General features: G+C 41.2%; 1 protein-coding gene across 1 annotated transcript; it reads left to right on the forward strand.

The window, feature by feature from the left end:
• Positions 1-11,417: 11,417 nt before the first annotated feature.
• serpinh1a (serpin peptidase inhibitor, clade H (heat shock protein 47), member 1a) lies at positions 11,418-16,265 on the forward strand. Its single transcript, XM_080748965.1, has 5 exons — positions 11,418-11,590; positions 12,809-13,431; positions 13,908-14,006; positions 14,480-14,712; positions 15,107-16,265. Exons 2-5 carry the CDS (start codon positions 12,834-12,836, stop codon positions 15,407-15,409), a joined length of 1,233 nt encoding a protein of 410 aa, XP_080605091.1. The 5' UTR covers positions 11,418-11,590; positions 12,809-12,833; the 3' UTR covers positions 15,410-16,265.
• The last annotated feature ends 3,727 nt before the right edge of the window (positions 16,266-19,992 follow it).

Genomic DNA, 19,992 nt, shown 5'->3' on the forward strand with positions numbered 1-19,992 from the left:
TTGGCTCCCACAAGTTTCCCAAGACGCGGGCCCCTCTCTTGGCTTTTCTACAATTAAAAATAAATAAAACGTATATAATGTGATATTAGATTCAAATATGTTTAAGACTAAATTTAACTTGTGTCTCATGGTGGGGTAGTGAGACAGGTCACCAGCACTTTCGCCTAAAAAAGGTAGCAAACTAGACCCTGGAAACTACCGCCCCGTTTCCATTCTTAGCTCCATATACAAAGTCATGGAGAAAATAGTCTACGAACAGATTGCAAAATATCTCGATGAGAATAATCTGATTTACGAGTTCCAATCTGGATTCAGAAAATCTCATTCCACTGACACATGCCTTCTCTATTTGACTGACCAAATCAAACGCGAAGCGGATGACGGCAAATATAGCGGCATGGTCATGATGGACCTCCAGAAGGCAGTTGACACCGTAAATCATTCTATTCTGATTGAGAAACTAAAAGCCATCGGTCTTGACAGCGCAGCAGTGAGTTGGATGCAATCTTACCTGGTGGGGAGGGAACAGGTGGTGGAGATTAACGGTACCCTGTCCCCCCCCCCCTCCCAGTAAGCTGTGGTGGAACGACATGGCATCTGCTTGCGACTGCAATCTGTTCGTGTTCGCGGATGACTCGGCTCTCCTAGTCTCGGGCAAGGACCACTTGCAGGTTGAAAAGACACTTAACTCTGAACTAAGTAAGATCTGCACATGGGCTTAACGACAACAAATTATCAATTCACTTGGGAAAAACTGAGTCCATCCTCTTTGGATCAAATCATAACCTCAAAAAAGTCGATAACTTCACAATCAAAGTGGGTGACAAGGTCATAACACGAAAAAACGAAATCTCTTACTTAGGATGTATCCTTGAAGCTAATCTTTCCAGCGAAAAGATGACTTCTAAAGTAATAAATAAAATCAACCAACGAACTCGCTTCCTACAGAGGATCGCCCCAATGGTCAATTTCAACACACTGAAGACCATAGCTGGTGCAATAATCCAGTCCCTATTTGACTACGGAGTTCACGTATGGTATCGTGACGCCCCACAAGCCCTTAAAACTAAACTCCAAACAGCCCAAAATAAACTAATTAGGGTCCTGCTTAACCTTCCCTATCAGACTCACCTCACGCTACTCACCAGTTAAGAGTGGGGTGGCTCAGAGTAGATGACAGAGTACAGCAACTTGCAATGGGCCTGGTGTACAAGATACACTACACCACTATGATACCCAAGTACCTGTCAAAATACTTTATAAACATTAAGGATGTCCATAATTACAACACCAGAGGCAGCGCCACAGATCACTTCCAACCCAGAGTCAAAACCAACAAAGGGTCAAACTCGTTTTTCTGCTATACCACCAAAATGTGGAAAGCCTTACCGAAGGCCATAAAGGAGTGTGGATCACTAGCATCCTTTAAAATTGCCCTGAAAAACCACTTACAGGCAGCAGCCGTTCGCAACTGGTAAAAAAATGAACCTAGCCCAACCCTACCCTCCCCTGCCCCTTCTTTGTATATACTGTTTGTTTAGACTTACTGTTTTCTTTTTTGTTTTTCTTTACATATCTACTGCATAGTACTGTGTTCTATTTGTCTGTCATTCAATGTTATATGAGATACTTCAATGGTTTCCAGTGGAAATAAGCTTAGTCTTTTCATGGATCTCCTTTTAGTAGACCTTGTACCAGTGAACTGTACCGTCATGAAACTGTACCTTTTCCTATGCAAACTTCTAATAAAGTCTTCAATCAATCAAAGCCTAGGAAATATTCGCCTACACGCATTTGGTCCTTTTGCCTAGCATTTTCGCCGTGGAGGAGAGTCTTTTCACCTACCTGTCTGAGCCATTTCGCCTACCCTCAATTCAGCTGTGAGACTGTCCATGTTTGCATATTATCTCTTTGTCATTTAAATATCATAGTGACTGTGACAGACAGTGGTGTCAATTGAATCTAACAGTTTATTTGACATTCATTATTTACATCACATTTTATTCCTAAAAGAAATGGCAAAATTGTTTTTTATGCCTGTTGACAGGCAAGGTTGTTTAGATGTAGCATATATCTATATATAGGCTAATAGCCTACATATATATTTTGTATAGCCTAATGTTAAAACAATAGGCTATAGGCCTACAATACTGTTCATTGTACAATACTGTTTAATACTGCACCAAAGAATTTATAGTATCGGGACATGGATTAATTAATTATTTGGGCGCACCTGATTCCAATAGCTCTGTATTGATGTGATTACTATGGAGTGCATATAGGATAGCCTTGTGTAGGTTTGACATGTAACACCACTGTCACAGTCACTATAATATTTAAATGACAAAGAGATAATATGCAAACATGGACAGTCTGACAGCAGAATTGAGGATAGGCGAAATGGCTCAGAGTCAGACAGGTAGGTGAAAAGACTCCTCCACGGCGAAAATGCCAGGCGAAAGGACCAAATGTGTGTAGGCGAATATTTCCTAGGCGAATATGCCTGACACCGTGAGACAGTATCCCGCTTTACAGCGAAGCAATTGTCTCACTTTACCCCACAGCCACATTTTGGGAAAAAGTACATCTCTTACCAATTCTCTTCAGCTAGCATCTATCACGTGGATTTGTATGTCGGAAATTCATCAAACTGTATGATATAAAATTTTCTTCCTGAATCAATTTGCTTTAACACAACAGATGATTAAGTCAACAGCAAGAAAATCATCTTTTACATATTACATATTTTTGTGAAAAAGCATGTTTTCCACAACATATGAGGTCCTCTCCTTCATGGCAAGTGGGAAATTGGAAGGGCTTGAAAATCACAGGACCACAAATTCACATTACCCCACTCTCCCCCTGTATAGCAAGCCGATCTTTTTGGCTTTTGAGCCAAACTAGTAATGTTCATTACAAGTTTTCTCACTGAAAAGATTTGAATATCCCGTGCTGAATGGAGAAAAACACAGGAATAGACATCAAAACAAAACCAACTCGGTGTAGCGCCAGTGTAGGCTACCTTTTATTATTGTATTTTCATTAAACTAGCCTATTAATTATTTTGAAAATGTATAGACCTATTTATAATAATCACAAAGAACATAAAAAGAACATATATACTTAACATCTGTAAAACATCTTTAAATATAATGGTATGGTAGGGTACTATACTGTCCAATCTGGAGCTGCCTAAGCCTATGCGTTGTTGTTTGTGCCAACAAACAATTTCAGCCAAGAAGAATGATTCTCATGGAAACACTTAGCACTTTAGTATCAAATATGATCGTACCCACATTTTGTGAATGAGGCCCATGTGGAAAAACAAGACAGGGTCATTCATTCAGTCCTGCTCTGCACTTGTCTGTCTGTCTGACTGTCTCTTGCCTCCCTCTGCCACCATTTGCAGATTAAATAATGAATGAGTTCCTCTCATAAATTCTTCATGTTGCATTCTAGTTCTAAGTTATTTTAAGGATTCCATGTTTCCCAAAGCATATTTCATGGTTGTCCTCTACTATTTCTATATTTCACCCACTGGGTGGTGCCATTGCTTGTTCCATCTGACTTGTACCACTCTCACTCATGTGTAGGGTGTGTGTGTGTGTGTGTGTGTGTGTGTGTGTGTGTGTGTGTGTGTGTGTGTGTGTGTGTGTGTGTGTGTGTGTGTGTGTGTGTGTGTGTGTGTGTGTGTGTGTGTGTGTGTGCGCGCGTGTGCGTGTGTGTGTGTGTGTGTGTGTGTGTGTGTGTGTGTGTGTGTGTGTGTGGTTCATAATAAAGAGTACAGTACAGTATATAATATATTGTGTGTGCGTGTGTGCACACTGTGTAATGAATTAAGTACTCATATCCTAATTTGCAGCTGCACAACATATTCTCACATAAATTAATCAGTCTTGTATATTTGTAAACAGTTTACCCAAACAACTCAGAAGCGTGATCCCTCTATAATCAATATTCAGTCATCAATATTTCCTTTCTTTTTAAAAATTGGTACAATCAGACCAAGCGTCCAATCTTTAGGGAAGAAGATACCAGAGTCAAGAATAAACAAAGTTACATACAGTATAGTGGCATGAACATGTTTGCCATGCTTTTCCTACTTGTTCAGAACTTGTAAAACACATTGTATTATTCATTCAGATTTGATCCAACAATAACACAAATCAGTATCTCTATAGTCATGTCAAGACAGATCTGTCTGATATTTCATATTCCATCCTAATTGGCAAATATTGGCTTCATTTGCAGAATTGGTCAATTTTTAACAAAATGGCTTAAATCATGAACGCAGCTTGTGATTACAGAGACATTCTGCATGCACATTGCCACTAGGCCAAGGAACAAATGCCACTCTTCACATTGGCCTGTTAAAGAGGTGGTGCCATAGTTTTATACTTTTCTGTTTTTCATGTGTCTAGGAGGTTGAAAGTACATCATTGGACCCCCTGGTGTGGTTTTTATGAGCAATTATGTATTCTCTTGGTATTTGTTTGTTTTCTCTTGGAGGCTGCCACCTTGTGGTCAAAAGTGTCAGTTAAAAAAACACAGATACTTTTACATCACAGAATCAACTCCTCCCCTAATTACCATTCACCCAACACTGTGGGGTGTGTCTAACTTCAGCTGGGTCACCACCCACCATGACATCCATGCATACTTAATGAACTGGGGGTGTGGCCACATAAAAACCCAATTTTTACTCTTTCTGTATACTTTTTTGGAAAAAATCTTCCTCCTAGTATAATCATAATACCTGATAATGTTTTAGAGGGGGGAAAAATCATGGCACCACCTCTTTAAAGCGCCACCAGCAGATTGACTTTTGCCAAACTAAGTTTTGGAACAAAATGCCTCAAATCATGCATGCAGACATTGCTGTTAAAGGCCGAAGAAGACATGGCACCCTTCTCACATTGGCCAATTATAGTGCCACCAGGATAGCCTGGGACCGTGACACCAACATTTTAATAGCATTCAAATGTTTGGAGACCATGGGGCTATAACATGGGGAAATGGTGACAGTGCAGCCCGTGCCCTATTGAGTGAGGACAATGTACATACACCTAACTACAATCCAGCGTATTTTAATGTTTGACTGTTTATTGGGGCGGTGGTAATAATGGGTGTGGTCACGTCTCCTGTATCTCTCCTGCACTGCTGGGGGCAGTAAGGCAGTTTCTTGATTAATAGGAAGGTGCCAAGTGCTGTGAAGGAGAGGGATGTTTCCTAGGTTTCAGAGTAATGTTTATTTAAATTTCCAATGAGTTTCCACCCAAGTTATTTGTTTAATAGTAATGCATCTTTATAGTGAGGGAAAGTTAGCCGAGTGGCGAGTGTTAGACCAATCTGGGAACTAATTGCTTATCAATAGCTTTCTTCACAAATGTGTTCATAAAGGTGTCTACTATAACCCATTAACTTTTTGAGCGGTGGTCCGGCCGCTCCTGTAATTCGCTTTCAAGATGTTACTGGCTGGCTGGCTGGCTGGCCGTGTATGTCTGTCGCCTGCCATACCTCTCCTGACCACACACACAGACCACACACACACACACACGTTAAAGGAGGGGCGCTATTGAGCAGGGCAGCCAGACAACTCTCTCTCTCTCTCTAGGCTACAGAGGCGTCAATTGGGTATGGCAAGCTATGGCACCTGCCATACCTAGGCTACAGGGGGAAATAATAAAATGTACTTTCATCGTGCCTGTTGCTAAGGTATGGCAACATGACTGGTGTCTGTCATGTTGCCATACCTTAGCTTTTTCTGAACTGACGCCACTGGTAGGCTACTGGGGCTTCAGACACTGCATGCTGTTTGTGAACAAACCAGATGAGACGGGTATAGTGATTGTGTACGGTCTGTGATTATGCAAACTCACGTCTCAAATCGCATTGATTGCGTGGTGATATAAACATAGTAAAGAGGTTTTAGTTACCAGACTTGACAGAAAAGGTTGTAGTCGAACAACGACGGGCACACGCACTAGCCTACTGTAAAAGTACTCATAGCGCTGGTTTCATTTTCGGTTTTAGTCCTCGCGCTCCGCCCGTATGAATAAAAAAGAAACGGCCACGAGGTATGTATAAACATACTTGTGTGAGTTGTGTCGTGTGGATTATGGAGAAAGTTTAACGCTGCTGAGGCTACGAGGCTACTGCACTGCTCCAGTGTCTACTGTGTCTCACTCTCTGTCGGAGACTGTGACGGGCCAAGCTTCCAATTGTTCCAAACATGTGGTGCGCGGCCCAGAGCAGAGCGGCATGAAGCGCATGCGGTCCTCGCTTCTAAGTTCTCCCCCGTTTTAAAACTCGCTCGTTCTCAATAAAAATAGACTATTTTTTTGTCTTTTTTGACCGCGGTAAGGACCCTGACACCGCGGTAGGCCGCGGTATACCGCGATACGGCGGTACGTACGGCGGTTACCGAACCCAGCCCTATGTGTGTGTGTGTGTGTGTGTGTGTGTGTTTGTGTGTGTGTGTGTGCACACGCACGCACGCACGCACGGCCATGTGTGTATCAGTGTATGTATGTCTGTGTGGGTCTGTGTGTGGGTCTGTAGCCTGGAGTGGCACTGGTTGACCAAAGAGGGTGCTGTTGCGTCTAGCCTGAAAATCAACACACACACACACACACACACACACACACACACACACACACACACACACACACACACACACACACACACACACACACACACACACACACACACACACACTTATTATTATTATTATTACCCATATATATATATATATGTTTTGCTGTTGTGCAGCCTCCACGACCACCGCTCAGTTCACACGGGTGTGATTTTTCAATCACAACTCCCTTGAGAAACTTGTGGGAGCCAATCAAAGTTGGGGGTATCTGGCATCAAAGGGGGAAAAATAAAAAATTGACAATATGAGCGTATGAGGTGTGAAATAAGGGTATATTTGGGCTGCTGAATCCATTCCAACCATTCGTTTTCAGTTAAAATGACTCCTTGGCCATAAAATAGGTCACACCTTGTAAGTGCTAGCTTTGTCGGCTCCAAACATTTCCTCCAAAACCCACTGATACACCTGGTAAGACTTGGAATTGTACGCAGCCATAAATAACCCAATGTCCACAGGTTGAACTTCGTTTTGCATTCTTTACTTAGCTTGATTCCACAGTGCATATAGTTACAAAGTACATCTCCTGGCATTGGTATCTGGTTTTGCTGGTATAAAACATTGTGTCCACACAGGTGCATGCCTTCTCCTCGTCACTTAGGCCTATTTATGCCCTTGGTTCCAATCAACTGGCCCAGGAGAGGCGTGCCCAAGGTGTCAATTAATCAATCAATTAGCAAATAAACAAGCCAATAATGCCAAATAATAGTAAATAATCACACACATAACAATGAGAATAATAACAACAATCTAACAAATAAACCCAGTGCAATGGCCTTTACACTCCCCCCCAATTGGGAATTATATGACCAATTACAAAAAATAAGTTTAAGCCATAAACAAGAAAACATTAATCAAGGTTATGTAGTATGTGTCATGTATGTAATCTTGACTGAATCTTCTTTTGATGATGACACTGCAAAAGAAAAGAAAAAAGAGAAAGTTTGAGAAGAGAGGTTTGGTTAGTCTGGGGGCCTCCAGCAGTTGATGACAGGTTGTCACTTCGCTCTCTCGGCTGACTGGAGAGGGCTCGATGTAGCCCTCACACCACCACAGAAAGTCCATGTCCCTTCCCTCTGGAACATGAAAACTTCTCTTCAGGTTGAGGCGATGTTTTGACTTGTCAGCATGCTCCTCTGGGGTCTTCTCCATGAAGTCATGATGTTTCTGAACGGTTTCCTCTGTGTGCATGATGTAGGGTGCATTGGTGGTAATAATGGAGCAGCCCCTCTTGCTCCTGCTGTAGATTCCACTTCCAATTGAACACATAACATTGTCCTCACCACCGGCCCCAATAGGCGCACATGAAGCCTGTGGGGCAGCAGCTACATTGCCAACTGGTTCCTTAGATGGCTCCACATTTTCAGAATATGTTCCTTTACCCTGATCTTCAATGTGGAGTACTCTGAGTCCTGGATGATCAAGGCCACACACATCGCACCTAAACTGCTCCTCACGGTCTAGGCTGATGTGTCCCTCTTTGAGGCAGCCGAAACAAACTTGCTTAGTGGGGGAGGACTGTCCCGTCTTCTCCACCACAGCAACATCAATGGCAAAAGTGCTTCCCCTGCGCTCCCTCAGACCCTGTATCTGACCTGAAGCCGCACTCCTATTTAAGGAAGCAAGTGAAGTGTCCTGTACATTATCAAAATAGCTTTTTACAATTTTTTCAATCACCTCCAGGCTCAGCTCTGGAGGGTCGTTTGACCAGTCCTCTGACATTTTCTCAATCACTTCTGGACTGAGCTCTGGAGGGTCGTCTGACCACCAGTCTTCCGACATTTTTGCAATAACATCCCGACTGAGCTCTGGAGGATCATCATCATCCTGCCAATCCTCCTCTATGTGCAAAGCCATGCTCCTCCTTTTATAATTTGGGTTCCTTTGTGTAACTCACATTCAGTTTCAAAAATAAAATGCCAGTGGCAGTGGCTAAGCAAGCGATATGTCACAAATAAAAGTCCGGCAGTGACAATACGAAACTAATAATGGACTGTAGAAAAGCGTGTCACTAATAATAAAAGTCCAAACAGTGACAAACAATAAAAAGGATGGCAATGCAGCAAACGTGTCACCAATAAAAGTCCGGCGGTGACAAACACGAATGAAATAACTCCAATAGTTATGCTGTTTTCCTATACAGCTTTACATTCGTGTTCCATTACATACCAAACTCCATTGCGTCTTTGTATTGCAAAGCAACCTCCTTTTGTTTGCGTGTCCAATTCTTTTGAGCGTTCAAAACCAATAGGCCTATTCCAATATCCAACTCCAATAGGACGTGTTTTATACTTTGTAAGTGCTAGCTTTGTCGGCTCCAAACATTTCCTCCAAAACCCACTGATACACCTGGTAAGACTTGGAATTGTACGCAGCCATAAATAACCCAATGTCCACAGGTTGAACTTCGTTTTGCATTCTTTACTTAGCTTGATTCCACAGTGCATATAGTTACAAAGTACATCTCCTGGCATTGGTATCTGGTTTTGCTGGTATAAAACATTGTGTCCACACAGGTGCATGCCTTCTCCTCGTCACTTAGGCCTATTTATGCCCTTGGTTCCAATCAACCGGCCCAGGAGAGGCGTGCCCAAGGTGTCAATTAATCAATCAATTAGCAAATAAACAAGCCAATAATGCCAAATAATAGTAAATAATCACACACATAACAATGAGAATAATAACAACAATCTAACAAATAAACCCAGTGCAATGGCCTTTACACACCTATATGAACGAAGACAGCTGCACAATAAAAAGCGGTAGAAATAAATGGTAACAGTGTTGACAGGACATGCATCCGTTACTAACTTCCTGCTGCTCCACTGCCTGCAGTTCGCTTCTAATTCAGAATGTAGAGCAGTGATGTAAGCGGGGGTGGACGGATACACATGACCTTACAGTTAACCCTAGAGAAGGCAAGGAGGAGCCATGGGAAAACATATTGGACTTCTTCCCACTTCATATGCAGATGTTTTTAAACCGAAGACAATGTCCAGTGACCTATTTGATTTGTATGGCATCAAATACATGATGAATTTAGGTCTAGATATCTGTCTAGGCATTATTGTGCTATGTAGTTTTATTTAAACAACCACTTTCTGGATTAAGATAGTAAATATATTGGTGTGAATTAACAGTTCTGTAGTGCTGATGTCAGGGACGGAGCAAGACTTGTCTATTGACCACCACCACCACACACACACACACACACACACACACACACACATTGACCACCACCACCCCACACACACACACACACACACACACACACACACACACACACACACACACACACACACACACACACACACACACACCACCCATTTAATTTAGATAGCATGTTTAGACAGATGGTTTGATGTTTACCTGCTACTCGCCGTGTTACTTTAAATGTTTAGTTGTTTACCCTGCCATTTGACACTCTGCGTAAGAGCATCTGCCAAATTCCTAAACATAGGCTAGAGTTTGTGTTATGGAACATAATGGTCATGCAGAAAGGAGATGAATAGTTTAAAATGTATAGAATTTAGGATTATGAAGCAGGTTAAGCAGGTAGCCTCTTAGCCTAGCAAGGCTTCCACCATCACCTCCCAGCTGTGTCCTTTCTCTGCTCTCCTCCTTCCCATCACGTGACCTGTCTTTTAAGCAGTATTTAACCTTTTCAAACCCCACCCTCATATGGTTTGGGAATTGGGACTATTTATCTCCCTACTAAAGGAGGAACACCTTCTTTAGCCTCAGGCTACTCAAAGACAGACTTGTGCCTGCATGGTTCAAGGTCTGATTCAATCAAATGTAAAACAATCTCTCATGGAATGTAGACAATACTCACTCTTTAGAAGAAAGAAACGGACGCTAATCAATCTATCAATCAGAATGTTAATGTTATCCCTGGTAACAGTCCAAAGGTTAGGATAAGAGTTCAAAACACACTAGAAAGAAATTTCAAGTCCAGTTCAGGCAATGCATTACTATGGGCTTGGATGAGGAAATAACATATTAATACATTAGAAATGTAATATTTGCTATTTCAGTTTGTGTTTTTCAATGGAGCATATTGCTGTCTCCTTGAGTTCACATTCTAAAGACTTCAGGATTACATCTAGCATAATATGTGACCTAATTTAGTAACTGAGGTCATACATTAACCTGGATGCTGTGTATCTCTGTGGCATTAGTAAGCAGATTAACTATGTTGCCACTAACACAATAACCCTTCAAACAACTCGTATAAGAGTAGTTTGTTTTAAATGTTGGACCAGTTACCTTAATACTAGTGTACTTTTAACCAAATCACTATGGATAATGTGAAGTCACATAATAAACGTCACAGTGGGCCCCTGAATAGGATCACCACAGACACGCACAGACAGGCAGGCAGAGCTGCAGACGTGGCAGTGTGGGGGAGGGGAGGAAATGGTGAATACAAGTTCTAAAACAACAAACACACCATTATATTGTATTATCTTATGGAAACATTTGGACGTTTAGGTGAAGGAAAATACATGTAAAATGATATCTGCCATTGCCAATACCCATGCAGGATGATAGTTTGAGTACACTTACTATTGCAGTCAAACATATAATGAAGTTCTACCTTAAAATGTGGTGGCATTTGAGAATGCACCAGAGCCAAAGTGTCTCTATGGCCAAATACCAGTGTCCTAAAATCAAAATCCCCCTCCAGGCTTTAGGACCAGGAGGGGGGAATTCTTCTTGCATAGCTCCTGTAACTGGATACCATGGGTGGTCCTAGGGGCTAGGACCCAACCAGCCCACTGCGCATAGAAATCTCTGCAGTTCACACAAACACTCTCCTACTTCTAGAAGGATTAACTTTATTTATTTATACTGTAGACTTGTTGAAGGATCTATTCGTCTATCAGCTAACGGACGAGGACAGCTTGGGATAAATGACTGAAAAAGCCTAACAAGGTAAGTTAAAAAGGAGTGGAACACGGTGCTGTGTTGTGTTAATGGTGAAAAGTTTTAGGTCCACAAAATCTGCCTCTGCATAAAGTTAGCAATGGAGTTGATTTGAGTTTTTGAGCAGTGTTGTTTCTACTTGGTGAAAACTTGAACATTTGCAAACATCCATTGCACATCATTTGAAATACAGGACATGAGAATTAAGACATTGAGAGCATATATATAATTCCACACATAGGTTGGTAAAATTATATGTGATGTGAAACCAGCAAACCACTACTAAGACTGCCATTTTGTACAGTAGGATAAATATAAAGGACCCACCCATCAATAGCTCGCTTTTGGGGCTTTCTACTAAATTTTGACCTTAGTTTTATGATATGCATATGAGATACACTTCTTGACAATGAAGCTAGAACAAGATGAAATGCATTCACAGTGGACTATAAAATATTTCCTGCTATCCATGGAATAAATGTTACACAAAACCTTTACAAAGAATTGTTCATAACCATTTGCATGGTGTCAATTCTGGTTGGCCAGTCCCATGTCCAATGAGATGAATGAATGAACGTCATACATGACAGCAGTTTTACCTTACACGGACATGACATTTCCTAGAATTGTTTGAAATATAAAGAGCTGTATATTGAGTATGATCATTGCTCACAGTAAATCCTATGATCCTTCTGGTCAGCAGTAAGGTACAAATATTTCTGGAAAGCATAACATATTATCCTTCAAAAGACACTGATTTGAAGCATGTTGAGGTCAGATACCATCTTTTGCTCAGATAGTTACTTTAGTGATCCTGTTGCTACACGCTCATGTTATGAAGGCCCTGACACTGAGTAGGACGAAGAATGCACTTAGTAATTTCTGCAAGGGGTTTAGGTTGTATTATGCACTAAGCAATTGTGTTCGTTCTTCATTCTTTAGTTATAACTCCAGTATATTGCCAAAAGAATGACACATACGCTCAGTTGGCCAATGTTTTTGGCTCCAATGTTGCATCCTGCAGCTGCCTACGTGGCAGGAGTCCTTGATTGCCATTGCTAACCTTGCTCTATCAGTCTATCATCTATACTGCAGAGTACAAATCATGGCCATCCTCATCGAGATGCTACGATTTGGAATTTGGGAACTTACACCATCATAACGTAGAATCAGAAAATGATTAATAATGTTTGTATAAGTGATGCTTATCTCTGTATCTCTTCATAGGTTTTCATCCATTTCTGTGCTAAGTATGTGGGTCGCAAATCTAGTGGCACTGGTGCTACTGGCCACAGGAGCCTCTGCAGCCACCGCCGCCTCAGCAGACAAAGTCCTGAGTAGCCACGCCACCATCCTGGCTGACAACAGTGCAAACCTGGCTTTTAGTCTCTATCGCAACATGGCTAAGGACAAGGGCCTGGAGAACATCCTCATTTCTCCAGTGGTGGTCGCCTCCTCCCTGGGTCTGGTGGCTCTTGGGGGCAAGGCCTCCACCGCCTCCCAAGTAAAAACCGTGCTGAACGCTGATAAAGTTAAAGATGAGCAGCTGCACTCTGGCTTGGCTGAACTTCTGGCTGAGGTGAGCGATCCCAAGACCCGCAATGTCACCTGGAAGATAAACAACCGCCTGTACGGGCCCAGCTCTATCACCTTTCAAAATGATTTCATCAAGAACAGCAAGAAGCTCTACAAATGTGACCAATTCAAGATTAACTTCAAAGACAAGAAAAGTGCTGTAAAGTCCATCAACCAGTGGGCAGCAAAGTCCACAGATGGCAAACTGCCTGAAGTAACAAAGGATGTGGAAAAAACGGATGGGGCCATGATCATTAATGCAATGTTCTTCAAACGTGAGTCCATAGGGAACTTTTGTTTTAACCATTGATCCTTGACCTGTTCATTGTCTCCTTAAGAGACAATGAAGAGGTAGAGTTAGTGATATTTGTTCAAACTAAAAGTTAAAGTTAAAGCTATATTCTGATAGTAATCATTTCTATGAGGGTTCAAAAACTCCAGCTTTTTAACAAACAGAAAATAAACTTTCAGGTGGGTTGCCAAATTCAGCAATCAGAAGAGAGTACCCATTTATCAGCTTCACTTGTTTATCCTGTGTCCAGTAAATAAATCCATATCCTGATCGGATAAAATGTGTATCTCGACCTGAAAGTGTATTATCTGTTTACTAAAAAGCTGCAGAGATGGAGAGACCCCCGTTAGTGAACAAAGATTCTATGGCAATGATTACTATCAGTATATAGAACTATTTAACACTATTTTAACAAAAGAAAATCACTGACTGCACCTTTAATCTATGTAATCTCTGCAGCCCACTGGGATGAGCAGTTCCATCATCAGATGGTCGACACCCGTGGCTTCTTGGTATCCCGTGGCTACACTTTGTCGGTACAAATGATGCACCGTACAGGTAAAGACCTTTCTGATTCAATCTCTGTGCCAGGCTTTATTTATGTACTAAAGCGATGTATCATTTCTGACCTTGTAGTGAAAGCCTTGAAAAGGGTGAGAATTACAGAGACTTTAGTTTAATATGACTCTTCTATAGATAGACACAGTGTTTACACAACTATAGTCCCAATATTCATATCATCATTGTCGGGTGGAAACCAAGTTTCAAATGTGTACGTTTTTTCGTAAAGTAAAGCCCTGCTTCATCATACAAGACTGTCGGACAAAACTAGTGAAAATAGCAAATCTACAAGCACACAACATCTCGCGGTGCGAGGCGTTGTGTGCTTGTAGATCGGGTATTTTCACTACTTTAAATCATTTTTAAAATGATAAATACAAAACGAACGGTTTTGGATATACAACTTTCCACCCGACAACAACAATATCATGTGTAGTTTTTAACAACATTGACTCTGATGTTCATCGCAGGACTCTATGGCTTCTATGAGGACACAGCCAATAGGCTGTCAGTGTTGAGCATGCCTCTGGCCCATAAGAAGTCCAGTGCCGTGTTGATCATGTCCATGAGTGTGGAGCCCCTAGACAGGCTGGAGAAGATGCTAACCAAGGAGCAACTGGACACCTGGATGGGCAAGCTGGAACAGACCGCTGTAGCTGTGTCCCTGCCCAAAGTCAGCATGGAAGTGAGCCACAATCTGCAGGTAAGCGACCATGGTTAAAATACATTTCAGACCATTACAACTTTTATTTATTTCAGTGCTTCCCTATTTTGGCATGTCATATAGGACCTCTTTTTTTGGAAGAATTTCAAAACATCCCCTCACCTCCACCCACCCCAATGCAATTTGGTTGATTGAAGAGTTTATTAGAGGTTTGCATAGGAAAAGGTACATGACAGCAAAGTTCACTGGTACCAGGTCACCTAAAATGATTAACACCACAAGAAAGCCTTTGGCTTGTTTCAATAGGGGTCCTTTTTAAAAAAAAACATATAACATTGATGAATGACAGACAAATAAAACACAATGCTTTGTAAGCGTATAGTTAAGCCCCTCCTTACCCTCGTAACTGGACCTTCTCTTGTCTCCTGTGTAGAAACATTTTGGGGACTTGGGTTTGACGGAGGCAGTGGACAAGACCAAGGCTGACTTCTCCAACATCTCTGGGAAGAAGGACCTCTACCTGTCTAATGTGTTTCATGCCTCTGCCATGGAATGGGACACTGCGGGAAACCCCATGGACACCAGTGTCTTTGGCACAGATAAGCTGAAGGACGCCAAGCTCTTCTATGCTGACCACCCATTCATTTTTCTAGTGAAGGACCAGAAGACCAACACAATCCTCTTCCTTGGCAGGATGGTCAGGCCTAAGGGAGATAAGATGAGAGACGAATTATAACCATGCTTTTATATTACTAAGTTAAATGTGTGTGTGTGTGTGTGTGTGTGTGTGTGTGTGTGTGTGTGTGTGTGTGTGTGTGTGTGTGTGTGTGTGTGTGTGTGTGTGTGCGCGCACGCGCGCGCAAGTGCACATGTACTTGCTTGTGCATGTGTGTGTGCCTTTCCTGATAAATGTAAGGAGAGAGATGTAAAATCTATTGTACATTTGATATCCCATGAGTACATTCCCTCAAATTACTGCTGTAAAAAAAGAAAACTTCACAATGCACTCAAGATATTTTCTTGTATATTTTGTCCATTGTTTGATTAAGCAAAGTACATCCAAAACCAACCACTCTCCCTTGGAGAAGTTTTTGCTCTCACTGTGTGACATACTGTATTGCACTAGTAATTGTGTTTCACATTGTGCAAGAATACTTACATTAAGTATAATCTCCCAGAATACTGATTTCATTTGATCTGACATTCGTTGAAACTACTGGGGAGAAATCATGTGACTGTACATTGCATACTTTCTGTGGAGCCATGAAATACAAATACCGTAGTTTCCACCACATTGGGACATTGTTGTTACATTTTACCACCATCAAATTGCATATTGTATCTGTTATGACCTTAGTGTGTAAAATCTGTATTTTCACACACAAACAGAAAATCTTTCTCAGCTTTATAGGGTCTGCATTTAGTTTGAGTTAGTGATATCACTGTGCTGCACTAGAAACAAACAAGGTGATTTATGAGCTGTTCTCTCTACAAACTAGTTGCAAATGTTTTTCCACAAACAATTATTTTTAGAGGAATGGTTTACGACTGTTACACTGACCACTTTTTTCAATAAAAGTATGAAAACTATTGAGCTATCATTCATTATAGGTCTATCTGGTGTATGTCTTACATACTATATCATATAGCATAACACAATCACCCCGTTTTGCTTTGATGATATACCAGGACTGGTTAGCCTTGTGCAGAGTTAGTCAAGTCAAGACTATCCTTTGTAATTTGGATATTTTCACCTCAGACAGCTCTAGATTTCATCAATTACAAAATGGCATAAATGTGTAATATTGTATGATATGCATGATATAATATGCACCTCCAGCACAATAAATTACTCCAAATACCAGCATATTGCTGAGGTGACAACAATATGATGAAAGCTCTGAATACAAACATAATATGCTTGTATCTTTTCACAGAACATTATAATCAAGGACTTTTTTTAAGTGTCTACCGCCACCTAGTGGACACTTGCAACACTTCATCATTTTTCTCTTCTACTTTCTCTCTCTCCAAGCCAACCTTCAACACGTCGGCTGCTTGATAAAAAGTGTATCCCCTGGTGATTAGCTGTTGCTATTGATATGTGTTGGGTTTGCCAAAACAGCTAAAATAATTGTAGTTTTACTTGGAATTCTGGAGATCCAGGAGATTGAGTTCTTCTAGTAGTTTCAACGCTACTCTCTGACATTCTCACAAACCCATTTTGCAATGAGCATCTCTCCCTTTTAAAGTATTTTGGAGCCAAGCAAGGCAGCATTAATTTTTCTCTAGTTTTACATCATCTCACAGAAGAGCCATAGGTTACGAGTGCAGGTTAGATTGCTGCTTATCTTGCACACCCATGCAGCCACCATGTGTGATGAACTTCCTTCATGAGGAACACATCTGCAAATACACTACTGTACCCTTAGGGGTAGCCTACTTGTTGCTATGTATTGGCTAGATAGATTGGATGTTGTGGTCACAATATATGGCATTTTTAAATAGGCCTATACATATGTAGCCTGACACTTCAGTCCGCACATCACCACCCCCTGCTGGTGGGTGGTGTAGTGTGGTGTGAGTCGGACGCTAGCAGTCAGGCAAATACATATGATCATGCCAAATAAATGTTTGAAGGCAATTAGGGTGGAACTGAAATAGCTTGTAGTCCCTGTGTTTAGCCCTGAATGTCTTGTGTGATTCAAAGTTGACACAAAATTCACAATCATGACACGTGTGTTCATGATTTGTGGCATTCTTTGTAAAACGGGTCTTTTCATATCGGAATTTAATATGGAACATCTGAAAGATTCATGTTTATCACACTACTACAGTTTGTGTACGGATTTGTGTGAGTTTTTAACACAATCCGTAAGAGTAGCAAAATGTGTGTTTTGAAGTTAAATGGCAGAAACTCTAATAAGGTGGAAATGGGAATGGCCTTTTATGGGGGGTTGCATCATGATTATTGTATATTTTATCAGTCTATGGCAGTGGTTTTAGTTCAAGACCCAAAAGAGAGATTAGATGTTTGCCTGGGACCCAAACTAGTGAGAATAACAGATCTATACAAGCTCACAATGTGGCATGAATACATATTTTTCTTTTTTTTTGCTATTTAATTTTTTTTAAGGAAATTAGATGTATGAAATACTTTTGGAAAATGTTGGAATTGGAGTTTTTAATTGATGAAAAGTTGTGATCATTTAGTTTTAAAAAGGAGACATTTACTTGCGACCCATAAAAATGTGTCCGCCACCCAAACATGGGGGGTGTTTGGGAAACGGTGTTCTATGGTCATGATCCAAGGAATCCAGGGATTCTTTTTTTGGTACGACCTATGGGTCAAGAGTTGTAGGCCAAAATGAAGTATCTTATAGTGCCAGTGTGCCACCAGGAGGCTGATTTAAAAATCAGTGAGGGGAGCTTCTTCCTTGGCCTACCTACAGTACTCTATGCAAAGTTTGACACTGATCGATTGCTTAGGCCAGGGGTAGGCAACCTTAGGCACGGGTTCCAACATTGGCACAGGGGAGGGTGGTCGCCGGCACACTGGCAGAAGTTTGAGAGAGAGGATTTTTATTTTAAAAACAAAACTTTTTTTGAATGTGGTCAATTAAATGAAGTTAGCTAATGAATAGCTAATTACATCTTGCACATAATTCTACATTCATTAAAACTCTGAACACTGACTGGGGAGGGAGTCAGGGAGATAGGTGGTTTATTCCTTATAAGAATGTCCTGCCAATCAAAATATGACAAAATATTTGTCATTAAAAAATGTAAATGTGGTCAATTAAATGAAGTTAGCTAATTTATAGCAAATTACATCTTGCAGATAGTACTACATTCATTAAAACTCTGAACTCTGAATGGGGAGGGAGTCGGGGAGATGGATTATTGCTCTGGGTCTAATGATCCTTATAACAATGTCCTGCCAATCAAAATATGACCAAATATTTGTCATTAAAATGTACCGTTGTTTACATGGCACACTGACACTCTAGAAAATAAAAACGTGGCACTTCATTTCAAAAAGGTTGCTGACCCCTGGCTTAGGCTATGTGTTATGTCCCACCAGGACAGGTTGCTGCCTGGGAGGGAATAATCCTCAGCGTGTACTATCCTCAGCAAAAACGAGACTAAAATCCCCATCATGGGTATTTTTATTACTTGCGCCAGCAGAGCGCGCAAGTACTGTGCTCGGCTGGTATGTCGGTGCATGTCCTTCTTTGTTTAAGCCCGTAGCCTAATCAGGGACCAGCATTTCTGGCAAGGTCATCATTAACAGCCAATGAGGGACTTGCATTCCTGGTGATGCCAGTGGTGATGTCACTGTGACTCACTGGCATCGCCAGTGGTGATGCCAGTGGGCATGTTTTGACATAACATTGTTGACTATCATGCAGGGGTCTCCATATATGGGTAACTGGTCCGATATACATCACTGGTCAGGCCAGATGGTCAAGAATTGGCTCAGTTAAATGAATCATAAATAGCACCGTTCACTTCACACTGGGTGTGATTTTTCATATTCCATCTTGGTTGGCTAAGATTGACATCTAAAGTTTGCAGGAGTGGTCCATTTTGGACAAAATGCTGCAAATCATGATTGCAGCTTTGCACAGATGTTGAGGAACACATGCCACCCATTTAACATTGCCCTATTATAGCACCACCAGGAGGCATTTTTTATATACAGAAAGTTTGTCCAAATATCACATGATAATCGGTTCACATATCTCAAATATAGTCAAGTGATCAAAACAGATGAGTCTGATTTGTCATATTCTATCCTGATTGGCAAATTCCGATTCGGAACATGCTGGCTCACAACCCACCTATACCTGGCGGAGACCTGTGCTCCGAGGAGCACTTTTTCTAGTTTCCATCTCAGTCACTTTCACACTGTGACTGACTAGGCTATGAATTTTCTCTGATCAGTAGGCCTAATGGAAAAAAGAAAAAAATAATAATAGAAAAGGATAAATTAAGTTTCGCCAAAAAGTTCGGATCTTCTAGAGTGCAATGTTATATAGCCTATAGACTTGTCTATAATTGCAAAGCTACTTTTCCCCAATTTTTCAATAGTCACATCAAAGAAAGTAATAACTTGTTTACAGTAGGCTAAATGTAATTGTAAACGTTCATGCATGACTGTAGTACCGTGTAATTGCGTTATTACACAGAATAGCCTATAACACACCCTCCTCCCAGACAATGGTGAGGGGAGGAGTGTATTAGGGTGTAAGATGATGGCGCTATAAAATACGTTATATACTGTTGTAGAGATCCATCCTCCCCCTCTCTCAACTA

This window comes from Nannobrachium achirus, assembly GCF_963921795.1.
Source record: "Nannobrachium achirus genome assembly, chromosome: 19".
In the NCBI taxonomy this organism is placed as follows: Eukaryota; Metazoa; Chordata; class Actinopteri; order Myctophiformes; family Myctophidae; genus Nannobrachium; species Nannobrachium achirus.